General features: G+C 45.5%; 1 protein-coding gene across 1 annotated transcript; it reads right to left on the bottom strand.

The window, feature by feature from the left end:
* Positions 1 to 17,290: 17,290 nt before the first annotated feature.
* LOC138740952 (histone H2AX) lies at positions 17,291 to 17,692 on the bottom strand. Its single transcript, XM_069894320.1, has one exon. It carries the CDS (start codon positions 17,670 to 17,672, stop codon positions 17,292 to 17,294), a length of 381 nt encoding a protein of 126 aa, XP_069750421.1. The 5' UTR covers positions 17,673 to 17,692; the 3' UTR covers position 17,291.
* Positions 17,693 to 22,178: the final 4,486 nt, after the last annotated feature.

Below are 22,178 nucleotides of genomic sequence, written 5' to 3'. Positions count from 1 at the left end.
TTTATGCAGGGCGTTTGAGGCACTGGGTACATTGAAGGAGGCCTGATGAAGAGATATTCATGGCCGAAATGCATACCAGATTGGTTCGGTCCGCCCAACGCACTACCCAGGGTCTGGTTCTGTCCGTAACAAGTCCACTAATTGGGCACACTGTGTCTGAGACGGTGCACGCCTTATCTGGGCTTCAAGAATTAGAGTTGGAAGGTAAAATCCACCCACGTACAGCCCAGGTTACATCAGACAAGCAGGATGAAAAGAGAGGGCCTGCTGCTAATAACGGACGGACAAGAAAGGACCTTTTACTAACCTTGTTAAAGTTAGGCGTACCTAAAAGTGGTATTGATAGGAAACGTACTGCAGTCCTTTATGCCCTTTATAAGAGGAAGGCAGGGGAACATCATCACCAGCTGCTGAGTCCTCCTGGCCCAGCTGTGCCCTCTGCTCCCACTGCTGTTTCTATCAAGCTGGCTTCTCCTGCTCCAGTTACCCGTGATGAGGTAAAACAATGGGTTAAACAGGCTCTTATGGATAATAGTAGCATGTGGTCCTGGAAGCCCCCGAACCCTACTAAAGCATGAAGGTGTGGGCAGGACTCCTATGTCTACTCCATTGAGATACGGCGGATACACGGGGACCCACAGCCCTGCATACTGTTAACAATCCATTGGGGTGGGGGTAATGGCCGCCAATATTTGGACTTGGTCGATACCGGTGCGGAGCACTTGGTGATTCCAGGTAACCCCGACCTCTGGACTGCACCAATATTTCAAATAAAGGGGTTGGGAGGAGCGGTCCCACTGGCAAAGGAAATAAAAGTCCATGCCACGGTGGGTGATAGCCCTTCCCCTGTATGGTTACATGCCCTGATGGCTGCCACTGACAAGTGTATCCTGGGTATTAATATGTTGGACAGTACGGCCCTTAATAGTAGCCAAGGGGGATTTGTATTTGGAATTCGAGCTATTACAAAAAGATTAGTAGTGGGTCAGGCTAAGTGGGATCCTGTGATGGTGCCACTCCCATGAAACCAGTGTGCATTCCACAATATCGCATCCCTGGAGGGCAAGAAGAGATTAGTGCCACCATCGATGCTTTGGAAGAAGAAGGGGGAGTGAGGCCCGAAACGTCGCCCTTTAATAGCCCTGTTTGTCCAGCCCTGAAGCTGGATGGCTCCTGGAGAATGACAGTTGACTATTATTTTTTGATCAAACAATCCCATCACTTGCTTCAGCAGTTCTGGACATTGTTACCCTTATTGAAAACATTGCTACTGGGAACTCGGGAACATGGTATGCTGTCATTGATCTTGCTAATGCCTTCTTCAGTATTCTTATAGCTGAGGACTCACAGGATCAATTTGACTTTACCTGGAAGGGAGTACCTTCACCCGCCTCCCTTAGGGTTATGTACACTCTCCCACTTTTTGCCACAGCCAAATTGCCCGTGATTTGGAGACAGTCCCAGAATCGCCTTCCCTCTCAATTCACCATTATATTGATGATGTGATGATCCAAGGGGCCACAGAAAAGATGGTACAGGAAGCACAACAAGAGGACACCTGGTTTACTGATGGTAGCAGCTGGTGGGTGCAAGGAAAGCAAAAGTGGAAGGCGGTGGCTTACCATCCCTAGTCAGGAACTCACTTATCGGAGGAGAGGGATGGTGGCTCCAGTCAGTATGCTGAGTTGAAGACGGACACTTTACCACTAGACCCGCATGATTACCCTCTTCGCCTGTTTATTGATTCCTGGGCTGTGGCTAATGGACTTGTGGTATAGATGCCTGATTGACAAAAGAACGACTGGCTGATACATAGTTGCCCTTTATGGGGCAAACAGTCGTGGCAGCTGTTGTGGGATGCTTCCCATCATTGTGAGATAACTTTATATAAAGTTGATGCCCATACCAATGTGGCGACTAACATGGCACAACATAATGCAGTAGCAGATCAGCTTGCCACTATCAGCCGCGCCAATACCGTCTCCCTGGCTCAATGGGCACATGAACAGAGTGGCCATTTGGAGGAGAAGGGATCAGCTATGTGGGCCCATACACATGCTTTACCCATCCATCAGGATGATGTCCACATGGTCGTGCATACATGCCCAGCATATCAGCTTGTGAAGTCCCGTACCATTCCTCCTGGTCCATATGGACGAATAAAATGGGGTGCTCGCTCAGCTCTGGTCTGGCAAATTGATTACATAGGCCCCATGCCAGACTGTATGTGTAAACGTTATGTCCTAGTAATGGTTTACACCTTTTCGGGCCTGGTTTTTGCTTTTCCCACCAAGACGGCTGACCAATCTAGCACTATCCAAGCTCTAAATGATTTAAGTTCTCGTTATGATGTTCCAGAAGAGATTCACTTCTCCGGGAAGGCAATCTGTGATTGGGCAACTAACAACAGTATCTTATGGGTTCACCATATTCCTTATTATCCGCAGGCTGCTGGGTTAGTTGAACGAATGAACGGCTTACTGAAGGAACAAATTAGTTTGTTAACACCACTGGGGACCCTGAAAGGGTGGTGCCATGTGCTGCAGCAGGCAGTCGACAACTTGAATCATCACCCTTTAAAAGGAGGTACACCTTTCCACCGACTTCTTCACGCTTCTGAACTACAGCCTATTCCAGAGGGAAAACAATCATTGACCCCCCACTCCCGAACTAGAGAATGTCGGACAAAAGGTATGGGTGGTACCACCAGGTAGTGGCCCTCCTGTAAAAGGAGAAATAGTGACACCTGCTCAAGGTAACTCTCAGTGGGTAGCTATTGCAGGACAGGATGATTTAGTCTGTTTAAACACTGAATGCTTACAGCATCGTAAGTGACATGTGTCAGGCTTCTTTGTTCCGGGTTCTCCATCTTACACTCCTGGTGATCTGGCTTAACAGCTGCTTTGGTGCCAACAATTGGATTTGTATTATCGAGGATGTTCCGAGGGAGTTGCACATGGGAAACACAGTCCGATACATTACATCAAGGAAGTCCTTGGTCACCAGCCTCAACTGCAGCTTATATATAATATCTAATTGCCATTCTCAGTTCCTATATTTTGTTTGAGGATTGGGCCACATTATTCTCCGTTGGTTGCTCGCATTATTGCTTGTTTTTGTGATTATTGTAGTTTTGATTTCTCTTTTACGCTCTTTTTGTACTCTTATGCTTGTTAAGTCTCGTGTCTAACAGCCTGTGACCAAGGGGTGGAATGTAATGGAAAATTCTAACCGTGTTTCTTACTTTTGCAGCCTTTGCTTCTGCAAGGCTGAGAACCTGCTTGTGTTTTAGAATCAACTAAATTCCACCGAGGGGCCAGAGATGCTGTTATTTGACGAAAGGACATCTGTGTACCAAGAACATTTAATCTTCCTGCTTGTTTTGGTCACAGACTGTCAGAGGCCTAGCCTTGATGCAAAATAAACCATTGTATTTAAAGTGATAATCTGAAAATTACGTTATTCGATAGAAGCCTAGCATGCTAGCTTGGTCACTTATCATTCTTGTTGTGCTAGGAATAGGTTCTTGGGTGAGCAGTTTTTGGATAATATAAGCCATGGTCCCACTGCTGAAGTTTGAGACTTTCTGAGAGGTGGCAACATCTCTCAGCAAGAAGAAGAACTTCTCGAGTCCAGCCAATGTCCCAGTCGAGGGAGGTGGAGAAGCTGCTACTGGTGCCCTGCAACCTACTACAAGTGTGCAGTCATTGCCTCGCTTTGCCAGTTGGGAGCAATCCAAGCATTGATACGTAGAGTTGGGAAGGGCTTGCATATTGCATATCTTCGCTAGGATTCTCCTAAATAGAATAATACCTAATGTCACCGAAAATGTTCTCCCAGAATCACAATGCAGCTTTCACGCAAACAAAGGAACTACTGACATGGTCTTTGCCCTCAGACAGCTCCAAGAAAAGTGCAGAGAACAAAACAAAGGACTCTACATCACCTTTGTTGACCTCACCGAATCCTTCAACACCGTGAGTAGGAAAGGGCTCTGGCAAATACTAGAGCGCCTCGGATGCCCCTCAAAGTTCCTCAACATGGTTATCCAACTGCACGAAAACCAAAAAGATTGGGTCAGATACGGCAATGAGCTCTCTGAACCCTCCTCCATTAACAATGGCGTGAAGCACGGCTGCATTCTTGTACCAACCCTCTTTTCAATTTTCTTCAGCATGATGCTGAAACAAGCCATGAAAGACTTCAACAATGAAGACGCTGTTTGCATCCGGTAACGCACCGATGGCAGTCTCTTCAATCTGAGGTGCCTGCAAGCTCACACCAAGACACAAGAGCAACTTGTCCGCGAACTACTCTTTGCAGACGATGCCGCTTTAGTTGCCCATTCAGAGCCAGCTCTTCAGCGCTTGATATCCTGTTTTGTGGAAACTGCCAAAATGTTTGGACTGGAAGTCAGCCAGAAGAAAACTGAGGTCCTCCACCAGCCAGCTCCCCACCATGATTACCAGCCCCTCCCCCCCCCATCTCCATCAGGTACACAAAACTCAAAACGGTCAACCAGTTTACCTATCTCGGCTGCACCATTTCATCGGATGCAAGGATCAACAACGAGATAGACAACAAGCTCGCCAAGGCAAATAGCGCCTTTGGAAGACTACACAAAAGAGTCTGGAAAAACAACCAACTGAAAAACCTCACAAAGATTAGCGTATACAGAGCCGTTGTCATACCCACACTCCTGTTTGGCTCCGAATCATGGGTCCTCTACTGGCATCACCTACGGCTCCTAGAACGTTTCCACCAGCGTTATCTCCGCTCCATCCTCAACATTCATTGGAGCAACTTCATCTCCAACATCGAAGTACTCGAGATGGCAGAGGCAAACAGCATCGAATCCACGCTGCTGAATATCCAACTGCGCTGGGTAGGTCACGTCTCCAGAATGGAGGACCATCGCCTTCCCAAGATCGTGTTATATGGCGAGCTCTCCACTGGCCACCGAGATAGAGGTGCACCAAAGAAGAGGTAAAAGGACTGCCTAAAGAAATCTCTTGGTGCCTGCCACATTGACCACCGCCAGTGGGCTGATATCGCCTCAAACCGTGCATCTTGGTGCCTCACAGTTCAGCGGGCAGCAACCTCCTTTGAAGAAGACTGCAGAGCCTACCTCACTGACAAAAGACAAAGGAGGAAAAACCCAACACCCAACCCCAACCAACCAATTTTCCCTTGCAACCGCTACAACTGTGTCTGCCTGTCCCACATCGGACTTGTCAGCCACAAATGAGCCTGCAGCTGACGTGTACATTTACCCCTCCATAAATCTTCGTCCACAAAGCCAAGCCAAAGAAAGAAAAGCATATTGTAGTTTGAAATCAGCTTTTGAATTTGTAATAAACATTTGTATATACTGAACTGCTCTCGGAGTGTATGTCTATTTTCTTTTGGTAGCTCAAACACTGTGACCAATCACATGTATTATCCCATGTTCCCTTATAAATTATGTACATACTTTCCCTCGCTCCCTTATAAATTGTGCAGCAATATTCCCTCCCTCCCTAATAAACTGTACTAATGTACCTTCGCTCCCTTGTAAATTTCATGCATATGTTCCGATGCTCCCTTATAAAATATGCTCATATGTTGCCTGTTCCCCTGTTATGCACAGATGTTCCCTCACTCCATTTTAAATTATGCATGTATGTTCCCTCGCTGCCCTATAAATTATGTACATACGTAACCTTGAACCCTTAAAAATTAAGTATGTATGTTCCCTCATTACCTTATTAATTATGAACATATGTTCCCTCGCTCCATTATAAATTACATACGTATGTTCCCTCGATCCATTGTAAATTATGTATGTATGTTCCCTGTTTACTTTATAAATTATGTAAGTATTATCCCTCCCTCACTTATAAATTACATACATAATTTCCCTTATAAATTATGTACGTATTTACCCTCACACCCTTATAAATTATGTATGTCCATTGCACTCTTAAATATTACACACATATGTACCCTCGCTCCCTTATAAATTATTCATGTATAATCCTTGCTCCCTTATAAATTATATATGATCCCTCATTCCCTTTAAGATTATGTGCATTTGTTCCCTCTATCCTTTAGAAATTATGTACCTATGTTCCCTCGCTCCATTATAAATTAAATATGTATGTTCCGTCGCACCTTTATAAATTACGTATGTGATTTCCCTCACTCCCTTATATACTCTGCATGATTATTGCATCACTCCTTTATAAATTGTGTACATGTTTCTCATTCCCTTATAAATTATGCACATTTGTTTCCTCACTCGTTTATAATTTGTGCATGTATGTTCTCTCTCTCCCTTATAAATTATGCACGTATGTTCCTACGTTCCCTTATAAATTACATACATATATTCATTCATTCCTTTATAAATTACGTATGTATTTTCCCTCACTCCCATATAAATTACGTACATATGATCCCTCATTCTTTATAAATTATGTACATATGTTCCCTCTTTCCCATATAAATTGCATGCGTATGTTAATTCGCTCCATTATATATATTGTTCATAAGTTCCCTCACTTCCTTATAAATTATGCATGTATGTTCCATCCCTCCCTTATTGATTATGTATGTATGTTCCCGCACTCCATTATAAATTATATACGTATGTTCCCTCACTCCTATATAAATTATCATGGCTTGGTTCAGCATCATGCTGAAGAAGATTGAAAAGAGGGTTGGTGCGAGAACACAGCCTTGCTTCACGCCATTGTTAATGGAGAAGGGTTCAGAGAGCACATTGCAGTATCTGACCCGACCTTGTTGGTTTTCGTGCAGTTGGATAATCATGTTGAGGAACTTTGGGGGACATCCGATGCGCTCTAGTATTTGCCAAAGCCCTTTCCTGATCACGGTGTCGAAGGCTTTGGTGAGGTCAACAAAGGTGATGTACCGCACGGATGGCAGTCTCTTCAATCTGAGGCGCCTGCAAGCTCACACCAAGACACAAGAGAAACTTGTCCGTGAACTACTCTTTGCAGACGATGCCGCTTTAGTTGCCCATTCAGAGCCAGCTCTTCAGCGCTTGACGTCCTGCTTTGCGGAAACTGCCAAAATGTTTGGCCTGGAAGTCAGCCTGAAGAAAACTGAGGTCCTCCATCAGCCAGCTCCCCACCATGACTACCAGCCCCCCCCACATCTCTATTGGGCACACAAAACTCAAAACGGTCAACCAGTTTACCTATCTCGGCTGCACCATTTCATCAGATGCAAGGATCGACAACGAGATAGACAACAGACTTGCCAAGGCAAATAGCGCCTTTGGAAGACTACACAAAAGAGTCTGGAAAAACAACCAACTGAAAAACCTCACAAAAGATAAGCGTATACAGAGCCGTTGTCATACCCACACTCCTGTTCGGCTCCGAATCATGGGTCCTCTACCGGCATCACCTACAGCTCCTAGAACGCTTACACCAGCGTTGTCTCTGCTCCATCCTCAACATCCATTGGAGCGCTTTCATCCCTAACGTCAAAGTACTCGAGATGGCAGAGGTCAACAGCATCGAGTCCACGCTGCTGAAGATCCAGCTGCACTGGGTGGGTCACGTCTCCAGAATGGAGGACCATCGCCTTCCCAAGATCGTGTTATATGGCGAGCTCTCCACTGGCCACCGTGACACAGGTGCACCAAAGAAAAGGTACAAGGACTGCCTAAAGAAATCTCTTGGTGCCTGCTACATTGACCACCGCCAGTGGGCTGATATCGCCTCAAACCGTGCATCTTGCCGCCTCACAGTTTGGCGGGCAGCAACGTCCTTTGAAGAAGACCGCAGAGCCCACCTCACTGACAAAAGGCAAAGGAGGAAAAACCCAACACCCAACCCCAACCAACCAATTTTGCCCTGCAGCCGCTGCAACCGTGTCTGCCTGTCCCGCATTGGACTTGTCAGCCACAAACGAGCCTGCAGCTGACGTGGACTTTTTACCCCCTCCATAAATCTTCGTCCGCGAAGCCAAGCCAAAGAAAGAAGAAAGAATATAAATTATGCATGTAAGTTCCCTCATTCCCTTATATATTATGTACATATGTTCACTTATTCCATTATAAATTATGTTTGTATAATCCCTCACTCCCTTATAAATTACGTACATATGTTCCCTCATTCCTTTATAAATTACCTGCGTATGTACCCTTGTTCCATATAAATTACATACGTATGTTACTTTGGTCCATTATAAATTATGTACATAAGTTCCCACACTCCCTTATAAATTGTGCATCCATGTTCCCTCCCTCCCTTATTAATTATGTATGTATGTTCACTCACTCCCTTATAAATTACAAACTTATGTTCACTCGCTGTCTTATAAATTACATACATATGTTCCCTTGTTCCCTTTTTAATTATGTACATATTTACCCTCGCTCCATTATAAATTACATAAGTATGATGCCTCGCTCCCTTATATATTACACACGTATGTACCCTCGCTCCCTTATAAATTATATATGTATGTTCCCGTGCTAACTTATTAATTTTGAATGAATGTTCAGTCGTTCCGTTATAAATTACATAGGTATTTTCCCTGGTTGGCTTATGAATTATGCACTTATCTTCTCTCACTCCGATAAATGATGTCCTTATGTTCCCTCACTCCCTTATAAATTATGCACAGATGTTCCCCATTCCCTTATAAATTACATATGTATGTTCCCTCCTTCCTTTATACATTACGTGTGCATGTTCCCTCACACCCTTATAAATTATGCATGTTCCATGATAAATTACGTGTGTATGTTCCTCGCTCCATTATAAATTATGTACGTATGTTCCCTCACTCTCATATAAAGTATGCATGTAAGGTCCCTTACCCCCTCATAGATTACGTGCTTATCATATCTGGTTCCCTTATAAATTAGCACATATGTTCCCTCGCTCCCTGATGAATTACATACACATGATATCTGGTTCCCTTATAAATTATGCATGTAAGTTCCCTCATTCCCTTATAACTTATTAATTTTGAATGAATCTTCACTCGTTCCATTATAAATTACATAGGTATGTTACCCGTTCCCTTATAAATTACATATGTATGTTCCCTCCTTCCTTTATAAATTATGTACACGTTCCCTCACACCCTTATAAATTATGCATGTTCCCTAATAATTTACATATGTATTTTCCCATGCTCCGTTATTAATAACGCATGTATGTTCACTCACTCCCATATAAATTATGGATGTAAGGTCCCTCACCCCCTTATAAATTACGTGCTTATCATATTTGGCTCCCTTATAATTAGCACATATTTTCCCTCGCTCCCTGATAAATTACATACACATGATATCTGGTTTCCTTATCAATTATGCATGTAAGTTTCTTCGTTCCCTTATAAATTATGCAGGTATGTTCCCTCCCTCCCTTATAAATTATGAATGTATGTACCCTCACTCCTCTATAAATTACATATGTATGTTCCCTCGCTCCCTTATAAATTGTGAATGTATGATCTTCGTTCACTTATAAATTATGTAAGTATGTTCCCTCCTTCTCTTATACATTATGTATGTATGTTCTCTTGCTCCCTTATGAATTACACACATATCACACCTCATTCTCTGATAAATTACGTACGTATGTTCCCTTGTTCCCTTATAAATTACATACTTATGTTCCCTCATTCCATTATAAATTACATATATATTATCCCTGGTTACCTTATAAATTACATATGTATGATCCCTCGCTCTCTTATAAATTACATACATACGTTCCCTTATAAATTATGTACCCTCGCTCCATAATAAATTACGTAAGTATGATCCCTTGCTCCCTTTTATATTACACACATATGTACCCTCGCTCTCTTATAAATTATGTACTTATGTTCCCTCACTCCCTTATAAATTATGCACATATGATACTTGCTCCCTTATAAATTATGCAAGTATGTTCCCGAACTCCTTTCTAAATTACATTCGTATTTTTCCTAGCTCCTTTATAAATTATGTACATATGTTCCTTCGTTCCCTGATAAATTATGCCGGAATGTTCCCTCCCTCCCTTATAAACTATGTACGTATGTACCCTCGCTCCTCCATAGATTACATACGTATGTTCCTATGCACCCTTATAAATTAAGCACCTATATTCCCAAGCTCCCTTATAATTTATGCACGTGTTTGCCAATGCTTTTTTATAAATTAAGCACTTAGGTTCCCTACCTCCCTTATAAATTACACACGCACGTTCCCTCGCTCCCTTATAAATTATGCACGTTTCCTCGCCCCATTATAAATTACGTACATATGTACCCTCGCTGCCTTAAAAAATTAACTACGTTTGTTCACTTGCTACTTTTTAAATTATGTACATATGTTCCCTCATTCCATTATAAATTATGTACGTATGTTCCCTTATTCCCTTATAAATTATGCACGTATGCTCCCTCGTTCTCTGATAAATTACGTACGTATGTTCCCTTTTTCCCTTCTAAATTATGTACATATGTTCCCTCACTCCCTTATAAATTATCTACATATGATCCCTCGCTCTCTTATAAATTATGCATGTGTGATCCCTCACTCCCTTCTAAATTATGCACATATGTTCCCGAACTCCCTTATAAATGACATACGTATGTTCCCTCGCTCCTTTATAAATTACGTATGTATTTTCCCTCACTCCTTTATAAATTACGTATGTATTTTTCCTCGCTTCTTTATTCTGCTCGAGCACCTTGGCACTGGTGGACTTCGCACTTCCTGGACTTTCTGTGCCTCATTTGGTTCTTGGGTAGAGGGAATCAAAGTAGGAACCTGGGGCACTTGATGAAATGGAAGCTCTGTTGTAACCACCTCGTCTTGAACCCTACGCAGGGTGTTTGAAGGTTCCAAGCCTATTGCGAGCGTTGGGACCTCTGTTCCTGATGGGGCCAGATCTCTAACTGAGACCATGTCCTCCCTGTCATTCGGGTATGCCAGATAGGTATACATCTGATTTGCATGCAGTGGGTGAATTTTCTTGATCAGCGAGTCTGTTTTGCTCCCCATCACGTGATTTTTCATCAGGACCGGTCCTGGTGTCGTTAGCCATGCTGGAAGAGTGATCCCCGACATGGATTTCCTCAGGAATGCAAATATTAGTTCGTGAGGAGTCGCATTGGTGGCGGTGCAGGGAAGCGACCTTATGGATTGGAGCACAGTGGGCATAACCTCTTGTCAGCATGAATCTGGAAGGCCTTTAGTTCGGAGCCATACAAACCGTTTCATTCTCTTTTTCAATCTGTTCATTGCCAGGGGGTTGTTGCTCTTTGGCCTGCTTGAGGCGATGCCTCTTGTGAGCAGGAACTGGTGCAGCTTTTTACTCATAAACGATGAGCTCCACTTGCTGTAAATATAGCTGGGATACCCGAATATGGTGAAAATACAGTGCAGAGCTCTGTCGACTGTGGTGGCAGAGGTGTCTGGGCAGGGGAAAGCGAACAGAAAATGCGAGTACTCCTCGATAACGTACGAAATTATTCGTTTCCATTGGTAGTGGAGGAAGCCCCTTGAAATTGATGCTGAGTCATTCGAAGGAGCTGGAAGGTTTTATCAGGTGCGCTTTGTCAGGGTGGTAGAAGTATAGTTTGCACTCAGCCAGACCTGGCATGACCCGATCATCTCCCTGATGTATTCAATGGAGAAGGACAGGTCGTGGGTGATGTCCGGGTGACAGAGCTCGTCGTAAAGTGACTGCAACTGACTGGTGTATGCAGCGGCACAGCTTCCTCGAGATCGGGCACCTTCAGGCTCATTTTTATTTTGCCCCTGTTTATATTATTGAACATGAATGCTCCAGATCACAGAGTAGAGTTAATTTCCGACTGGAAAGGTAGTGCCTCCAGTGCCAGATGGCCTCCACTTTGGCTTGAGCCTCCTTCTCCACAGATGGGGTTCGGAGCTCATGCCTTGCAGGGTACAGGAAAAGAAAGATACTAGACTGCCCGCCTGGTTAAGGGTTGCGGCCAGCGTTACGCCAGAGGCATCGATTTCCACCTGGAATGGTGCGTTTTCGTCCACCGCATGCATGGTGACTCTCTTGATGTAGTTAAAAGCTACCTGGGCTTCGACCGACAATGGAAGGAAGTGGAAATTAAAAGGGATGTACCTTGTCAGTTTAATGAGGTACCCACTGAGCATGGTATGAGAATGAGCCCAGACACCTCTTTAGCGCCTTCATAGTCCGCCGGAATAGGGAGGTCCAAGAGGGGGCGCATACGCTTAGGTTCTGGGCCAATGATGCTGATTTCCACCACATAGTCCAGGATAGCTGGACGTTTGGTCCTGAACACACACTTGCTGGCATTGTCTGTGAGGTTCAGGGATTTGGCCCTGTGGAGAAACTTCGGAAAATTGGCGTCATGGTCTTCCAGCAATTATCTGCAAATGGTGACTTTGTTGAGATAGGTGAAGGTAGCCATCAGCCTGTACTTGTCTACCATTTGGTCCATCTGCCTCTGGAAGACCGAAATCCTATTCATAATGCCGAAAGGGACCCTCAGTAACTGATAAAGCCGCCCATCAGCCTCGAATGCAGTGTAGGGATGGTCCTTAAAACGGATTGATAAATGGTGATATGCAGCTTTCAGGTCGATGGTCAAAAAGACCTGGAACTGCGCAATTTCTTTCACCATGTCCGAGATTCGGGGGAGGAGTTATGTGTCCAGGAGTGTGAAGTGATTAATAGTTTATCACTAGCCTGGGTTTTCCTCCCCCTAGCACGACTACGGACTCTCCATGGACTGTTGCTGGATTGAACAATTTGTTTCTTAAGCAGCCGCTGTTTCGACTCTATATCACCTGTATCACCTGCTCTTTGAGGCTATTTGGCGTTAGGTTCTGAAACAAGGGGTGGGGTGGGGGAGGGGTCGACATTCAGCACGGAGAGACTGCATGTAGTGTCAGGGTTTTGGGACCTCCCGTTCTGCACTGTCATTGGGGGAAGGTGACACAGGTCATCTAGATCCCCCAACACAAAAGTAAACGAACCTTTCAATACATCGTCAGAACTTGCAAAATCACCCCCCCCCCCCCATTTCGAGTTAAGTGCACAGTACAATACCCCCAAATAGTGTCTGATATAATTCTGACGCTAGGATATGGTAGTCTGTGGGGTGAACATTTAATTTGTACAGATGAGCAGTCGTAGAGTTTATAAAGCTCTCCATTGAACCGGTGTCTATTAAACAGTCCGTCAGATGTCCATTCGCCTTCACCTCCATCGTCGAGTTTCTCAGCTGGTTGGGTTTTGCTTGGTCGAGGGTGACTGATGCCAGCGCTCTGGTGGTTGCATCGCTCTCACTGCTGACGTCATCTTGATCTGAAGTTCGGAGAGGTGGCATCGATTATGAGGAGTGGCAAGATGGCCACCGTTCCTTCTCTTCCAGTAGCAGTTCCTGCTACGAGGGGCAACTAGATGGCGGTGACGAACAGCGTAGAGAGGCGCTGGCCCGCACCTGGGCTTGGGCATAGTGTGTACAACTGTTTGGGGGCCGCGCACATAGTACCCTTCCTTGGGTTCCACTTTGCCCGACAGACTTTCGCTAGTATCCCCGCTTATCGCATCCTGAGCACATGGAGTCTCTCACTCGGCATCTGGCGCGGGGGTGTTTGGCCTGTCCGCAGAAGTAGAATTCCCAGTCCTGTGTGGCCACGGTAGTACATACGTGGGACAGCTGTACTTCACAGGCATGGCTTTCTGAAAAGATGCTGCTTTCGTTAGCGAGATTTTGCTAGACCCTGTCAAGGGTCTTTCTTCACCAACTCCAATAGTCGCAGGTTCACGTACCTCGAACTCATTCCAGCCACGAGACTATCCCGGACTTGTTCTTCTTCCCTCACTCAGGCTGAGACTATCTCGTGGTGGCATTTTCTCGTCAGCATCCATAGTCATCCAGCGATTCACCAGCTTATTCCTGATGTGGTGAGAGTCGGTATCTTGTCAGCATGTCGTTCTGGCGCCTCATGTAGTGGGCTTTCAAACATTCGATGGCTTCTTCGTATGTCACATAGTCCCTGATGACCGTGTATCCGTTGGGGCCAACTCAGAAAGGAGGGCAGATCTCTGGAGGCCATTGGAGTGGAAGACTTCTTGGGTGGCTCTGTAGGACTGGAAGCTCTCCAACCAGTAGGCGAATTCATCCAGGATTGACCAGGAGTATGCCATGCATCCTGTAATCAAAAGTAAGCCAATAAAATTGTAACGTGATCGATAGTACTCAGAGACTTGTAAGGAGCACAAACTCATTTTTATTGGCTTACATCTAATTTACAGAGGTCTTCAGGTAAATCTGAGATAAAGTGGGAAAACAGGGTGGAGATCGGGACCGATGAGAGGGAGCCAATAGGAGGGGTAGGCCATCTACTCTACACCCAGACAATAGGTGCTTTTAAGCTGCAGCACCCAAGTAGTTCCTCCAGCACCTTTTAAGCTGAGGGGGTGATAGCCCCAGTAAATCACCAACCCAGCGATTTAAGGGGGACCCGCCACCGCAATAATGCGGTAAGTGACACGTCACGCAAACTAGTCGCCCCCATACCTCCCACCATCTGTCAGTCTCCCTCCCACCATCAATCGCGCTTTCCCCCCTCCCAACCCCGGCAGCCGACCCCTTTCCTTCCCCCCCCCCCCAGCAGCGATCACTCTCTCGCTGATCACGGCACCCGCTCACCCCCCCGCGACATTGACCTCAATCCTGCCAATTGTGGCCTACTTTTCTCCCCCTCACGTCAGTGACCTCTCAGAACACCCCTGCAACTTCTCCAACCCAGGCTCTGACAGGGACCCTTCTCTCACCCTGATCACTGCAGATACTTCAACCGGAGTTTCCCTGTTACACCAGCTCGTAAGCACTGGCATCACAGGAGTAACCAGGTCAGCCATATTGCTGTTCCAATCGCCGATCGACGTGCCCTAGGTAAGTTTAACTGGGTTCCATGAGAACCTCCGAGGTAGGGCAAGGACGACGCAGACCTGGTAGGACCCTTCCAAGCTACCTTGTGAGTGTGGCACTAACCAGGCAAATTACCCGATTAACCCCATTTTACAAAACAGAACCTAGTGAATTCCAGTTCACTGCACCAGGTCACAGAGCTTCAGGTGTGACCACCCCAGTGGGGTGTTTAGGTTCCCCAGCACTTCCCGTTCTTGCATTCCGTACTTCTCATTTTAAAGCCAAATATCCTGGGGATTCGTCCCCACTTTTCCAACTTGCCCTGCTACTTTCACCCGCCTCCACTCACTCCTCCAACTTCTACGTAACACTTCGCCAGGACGGCAACATTTCAGCCTGAGAAGAGATTGGATCAGCGAGGGGTGTTTTCATCCGACAAAGCGACATGAACTGGTGAGAGTCTGAGGGGGAATGAGCAGAAGGATGGGAGATCGTACAATGTTTACATGTAAATGTGCAGCTGTGTTTTCGTGTGCGCACATGTACGACTGCACATGCCATTGTGTCTGGCACGTGTCTGCGCCCATACATGCGTGTCTGCGCATATGTGTGTGTCCATGCATCTGTCCGTGCAGATGTCTGTGTGTGCACGCACATGTCAGTGTATGCAGTCTTGCGTGTGTCTACCTGTGTTTGTGTGCACCTGAGTGTGTGGCATGTGTGTACATTGACAAATATATTCACGGTCCCTCTGCCTGATATACCATAAGAGATTCCATTCATTTGTTGCATGGCTTGTTCTGCTCCTGTGAGGAAGGGTATCCGGCCCTCTGCATCACTCAGATTCTGGGCTCTTGGGCTGGCATTGCACCCCCACCACAACCATTGTGCCTGAGCCTTTTCACGGTTACAACCTGTGATAAATCCATGACCCCTGTAAGTTGGGGATAGGGATTCAGAGTGAATCTTGGGAACCTGGCCAGGACCCAGTCTGTCCACATCCAGAGTACCAGCTCCCTCTGAAGTTCCCAGTGTAGTGACGGCTGCAATAACACTGGCCTGAATTCCCAGCTCCCTGAGCCGTCTGAGCACAGCCCCTGTCAAGGACAATGCGAGACCCAAAGATGCTGGAGACCTCGCCCGGATTTTGGTGCCGCTCGCCCTCCTCCCCAAGGCCGCACTCACAACCCGGTAGCTCCCCCACCGCAGGGCAGCGCGACTCAAAGAAAGGCCCAGCCGTGCGCCCGGGATCTGCTTCCGCTCAGCACGGGGTATGACTTACCTCCAGCCGCGGACCGACCCGTTGCTGAGGAAACGGTATGAAATGAAGATCGTGTGCCTGTGATGTCACCACGCATACGATTTGTCAAGGCATGCCGTCATGTGATGGGGCGGATGCAGCTGTCAATCAGAGGAGCGGCCGCGGGCGGTCACTGCGCTCAGAGACATTTCCAGTTCCAATCTGAGCCCGGGGAAGCGAACAAGGGGAAATAAAGCTGCGAAGGCGGAGAGAAATAAATAAAGAAGGAAAACGGGAGTACGGGATAAAACTGGCCCGAAATATGGAAAATAGACCGTCATAGTTGATGTTGAGATTTTTAAAAGGAAAACTGTGAAGAAAGTGGGCGGTGAAGCTGCGCTCAGTGAGTCTGGGTCGGGGCTCAGTGATGGACAATAAGGAGGCAGCAGTTTGAGAAAGAGGTGATTAGCATTACCTTGGACAAACGTTGGTTCGGCCACAGCTGGAGGAGTGTGGAAGTTCTGGTCACCACCCTGTACAAAGGATAAGACTGCAGGGAACAGGGTGCAGAGTGGATTCACCAGGAGATGGCCTGGAATGGAGCCTTTGAGTGAAGGTTAGAGACTGGAAAGGCGGGCTTTGTCTTCCTTGGAATGGAGGAGGCTGAGGTTGATGTGATTGTGAGGGGTTCGGTCAGGGCGGGCAGTGAGGAAGTTTCCTCTATAACAGCCATGTTAATTGAGGAGGTTTGAGGGGAACCGAAGATTTCGGATTCACCCAGAGGGCGGTTACAATCGGGAACGAACTGCCTGAGAATGTTGTGGAGGCAGGGACTCTCGCATTTCCTGTCATGTCCGGATAAGCAATCGAGTAACCAAGAACCAGGCTGATCAATGGAAAGTATATAAATGGAGACCTGATATTCGGCAGACATGATGGAACGAATGGACACATAGGAGACTGCAGACGCCCAAACCAAGCCTCCCAACAAGGCGGCCGCGCGTAATTTAGTAAATGTGCGGTTCTTATTTAGCTCTTTCCTCGTACTCTACTCCCCATCTCATCCCATCCCGGTCAGCTCTTCCAGACACTGTGAGTGGCTCTGAAAAGAGCCTTGGGATCACTAAATTCACTTTCTGCCGCTTTATTTGCTGGCTGAGCCGGTTTTCTTGGGCAACAACACCGCCTGGATATTCGGCAACACCCCACCCTGAGCGATGGTCACCCCTCCCAGTAGCTTGTTGAGCTCCTCGTCGTTGCGGACGGCCAGCTGCAGATGTCTGGGTATGATGCGGGTCTTCTTGTTGTCCCGGGCCGCGTTGCCGGCCAGCTCGAGGATTTCAGCCGTCAGATACTCGAGCACAGCAGCCAGATAGACCGGGGCTCCGGCGCCCACCCGCTCAGCATAGTTACCCTTTCTCAGGAGCCTGTGAACACGCCCCACTGGGAACTGGAGTCCAGCCCGGGACGAGCGAGACTTCGCCTTGGCGCGAGCTTTGCCGCTGGTTTTACCCCTTCCGCTCATTTCCACAACTCTTTCAGGCTCTTCACCAAGAATGATGAAATAGCGTCGGAGTCGCCTTTCTTATACCTTGTGGAGGAATGCAAGGGAACCTTCTGATTGGAGATGAAGCGCTTGATTTCATTGGTGAGCGAGACCCAATCCGAGAACTTCTCTATGAACCAATGAGCGGGCGGCAGATTGTTGAGCGCGAAAAATTTCTGCCTGTGCCCAAATCGTTGACATTTGAAAAGCGGCCTGAAGACATTTTGTGCAGAGTCTGAAACAAGTTGTGACTCTGAGCGTTGACGTGATTTCTGTTCTCCAACACCTCACTTTTACATTGTGTGCATTGATGTTCCGATCATTCCCGGGAACTTTGTTGAGTGATTTTTTACTATCAGATGCTGAAAAGGAAATAATCCTCAACTGCAGTCTCCAGGGTCTGGGGAAGCCTGTGGACATTTTGCACAGTGAAATCAGGCTCTCTGGTGAAGAACAGAAATCTCCCTAAAATGAAAACACTGCATATGTTGTATACAAGGACTATAATTTGTTCCATTTATGAAATAAAGGAAGTACAAACAGAAAACAACTGACATTTTATTTCTGTTTGTAACAAAGCAAAACAACAAATTCTTTTGAACTCTTTAAAAAAGGCACTTTCACAGATAAGTTTCAAATAAAATACACAATGCGGGCCTGTTTGAGTCCATCCCTTATTTGTGAATTTGTTTTAAAGAAATATTCACTTTAAAAAGACCAAACAAAAAATGCCACTTTGTATTTCATTCTGAAGGTTGCCATCATCCACTGATTTTTTCAGTCGCATAGCTACAGAAGTCAACCGCCAACCTAAATATAAAACAAAACTACATCAGTTCAGGGTCCAATATAAATATATATATTTGCAAAAAAAAACTCATTTCTTTCACCTGGTTAATGTGACTTCTGTAAGACGTCTCTGATTTTCATGCAGGATTGCATGCTTTAATCCGTGAGGTGCCAGCGATGTTTGCTTTTTATGTAGTTCATTCTGGAGAAAAGATGCTCACATAAGTATGTGGATCCAAAGATAGATTGGACTCCGAATGCATGTTTTTTTTTCATGTTTATATAAGTGTCAGGAATTGAAATGCATGTTTCAAACACAAGTTTGCCCAGTTTGGGAGGGGGTGGGGGGGGGGGTTCAATTTCACTCCATTGTGCTTCTGAGCAAGAATGGCATTCTGATGAGCAGCATCTTCAAGATCAGCTGTCAAGCTTCTGAACTTAGTCTTTGTCAGCTATATCAGCCAGTTCAATCTCAAGATCGGGTGGACTTACCTCTGTAAATGCAGTCATATTCAACAGGGACAAATCAATATTTAGGCAGTGGCAGGGAAGAAAAATAAAATTTCCCCTCTCTGAACTCACAGAATCTTTACCCAAATGAAGTTTTCAATGCACGCTGTAAATGCTCGGAATTGATCTGATTGTGTGCTTCTTTGAACTCTCTCAAAGAGGGGATGTGAGACAGTGTAGCTCTCTGTACATCTCTAGCAAACACTGTCATCTTGTGCTCAAATGCCAAAACTTCCTCCAGCATATGTAGAGCTGTGCCTCCTTTCCCCTGAAGACTTTTGTTCAGCATGTTAAGATGCACTGTCATATCCACCATGACGTGCAGCTTTTCCATCCACTCTGGTTGTTTTAGCTCTGAAAAGGTGAGCCCTTTGCTTTCTAGGAAAGTTTTACAAGCTCCAGACACACAGCAAACCACTTCAGCAACTTTGAGCAGCCACTGGACTTTGTAGTGTAGCAGAAGATCAGAGTATGCACTTTCAACTTCTTCCAATAATGAACGGAACTGTCAGTGGTTTAATCTTTTTGTCATTATTTTGTTCACTATCTGTATGACAAGATTCATCACGTCTGTGCATTCCAGAGGAAGCGTTAGAGCGCACAATGCCTCTTGACGCAGAATACAGTGAAATGTCAGCAGTTTTCTATCTAGCAACTTCTGAAGTAAAATCACAAACACCTTCTGTGCTCCTGTCATACACAGTGCCCCATCAGAAGCCACTCACACCAAGTGGGTAGTGTTTATTTCTTTGGATTTTAAACAATCTAACACAGCCTTACAGATGTCCTTCCCCCTCCCCTCCACGTTCGGGCTTTAAGTGGTATCAACTAAATGATTTCTTCCCGTGGCCCAGCAGATTTCACATATCTGCATAATAGTGGTATTTGCTGAATATCACTTACATCTTTTTTTTGTCACAGGCAATTGAGTATGCTGGAGCCAAATTAATGTCCCTAATTAGTTGACTGGTGATATTTGCTGCCATTTTTATGGTCCTGTCCTTGACAGTCTTTGCAGAGACTGGCATATCTCTGATTTTCTGAACAATTTCACTCTTGTTTTGAAGTCGAGAATAGATGTTCTGATATCTTGATAAATTATTCTTTTATATATATTCCCCATCTGTGAACGACTTCCCGTGCTTCCATAAAACTAGCAGAACTACTTGAATTTGTAGATTTCATCAACTTCTTCAAAATATTTTTACTCTGATCAGCTCTCCGCAGCAGTTCCAAAACTGCTCATTTTCTTTCATCTCCAGATGGGTATTTTTCAGCAAAAAGCTCTGTGTTTTTTCTAGAAATGTCTTTCAACATTTTTTGTTTGCTAATTTCTCACCACATATTAAGCATGCAGGTAAACCAGCTTTGTTAGCAGTGAAAGCTGTCCATGAAGCATTAAATGTTCTATTTTCAACAGAATTTTTTTTAAAATTTATCTATGGTTAGCTTACTGGGGTTCAAAAGTTCAAAACAAGTCACTTGCCAGGTGGCAACAGGTGATGCATACAGTAGTATCAACCACTACAGTGCTATGATGCAAATTTTGATCAATAAAATATTACAATTCATTTTATTTTGATGTTACAAGATCACCTTAATCTCAAATTATTGCATTGATAAAACTCACTAAATAAAAAAAAATAATTTAAATGAAATAGCCATTTACTGTATTCACATTATTTATTCAAAGCCACACGGAGCCATGGCAGAGGGATGAAAGAGCCGCAAGTTGCAGACCCCTGGGGATGTTTGCATCCTTGACTTGGTCTTTGGCCAGTTGAGCAACATCGAGTCCTCCTGAGATAGTGGAGATGGCTGGTGTGGACAGCGTGTCTTTCCACAACATCGGACATTGTGAAGGTCCATTGTATACTCCAAAATGTGGAGAGGTGTCATTGTTGTCTCACTGCCCATTGGTCTGAGATCTTGCTGAGTGCATGTGTCAGTGTAGGTGATGAAAACCCTTCCTTCTAACATGTACTGGGAATGTCATATTGCTAGGTACAGAGTGAACAGCTCACAGTCAAATGCTCTGTATTTGAGTTCTTGTGTCCAGAGATGTTTGTAGAAGGCAGCCAAGTGGGTGCCACCATTCATCGACCTGCATTGACCACTCTGTCTGATATGGCTGTTGTAAGGGCCGGAGGTGAAAGAATCAGGATCAGCTAAAGATGTGGCCTCCACTAGTGCCACTTCAGTTGCCTGGAATGCTTCAATGGTTTCATGTATCCACTGGAGTACATTGTCGCCAAGTTTGATGAGTTAATATGGGGTTGCATGAAACGATGATGAAAGTTCACATTCCCTAGGAATTCCTGTAGGACTTTGATCATGCTCAGCCTTGGGGGGGGGGGGGGGCGTAGAATAAATAAATAATCTCTGGATGGCTTCTACCTTATCTGGCAATGGCATGGCACCCTCACGAGTGATATGGTGTCCAGGAAAATCAATGGTTTCTCGGCCAAATTGGTGCAGCCAGGATCACCGTGAGTCTGACTTCCTGCAACCTGTCGAAAAAGTGAGTCAGGTGCATCCTGGTATCAAGGCTGGTGATGAAAATGTCATCCAGATCGAGGAAGATGAAATCAAGGATGCAACGTCTGGGCAGTGTTCTTGAGTCCAAAAGCCATCCAGAAGAACTTGAAAGGGCCAAAAGGTGTAATAATGGCCATTTTCAGGACGTGGTTCGGATGCACCAGATCTGATGGTACCCCTTGACGAGGTCCACCTTAAAAAAAAATCTGGCAACCCTGGATCCGTGTAGCGAAGTCTTAGATGTGTGAGATGAATTTTCTATCTGGGACTGTGACGGCCTTGAGTTATCTGGGGTCACCACATGTAGGCCTACCGCTGGAGTTCTTCTGGACCATGAGCAGTGGGGACACCCAGAGGCTGTTTGAACCATGGACGATACCCAACTCCTCCAAGGGTGCAAGGGTCAAGAATGTGTCGGAGCAGCTGCAGGACATTCTGAAGGGAAGGGTGAAAAACCAGCTTTCGTGGTCCTTCATGGTGCAGCATCTCTCCTGGAATAAATCACACTCGATGGATGTTGTGAATGTGTCAAGCATGTATCTGGCGAAGCTGGGAATTCACGTTCGCACAGATTTGTAACGGATTTGTGGTTTTTGGATACTTTTCAGACTTATCTTTTCTTCGGCGGGCTTTTCAAATGTGGGGATT

This window comes from Narcine bancroftii, chromosome 8 (assembly GCF_036971445.1).
Source record: "Narcine bancroftii isolate sNarBan1 chromosome 8, sNarBan1.hap1, whole genome shotgun sequence".
Lineage (NCBI taxonomy): Eukaryota > Metazoa > Chordata > Chondrichthyes > Torpediniformes > Narcinidae > Narcine > Narcine bancroftii.
This window is presented reverse-complemented; position numbering and strand designations above follow the sequence as displayed.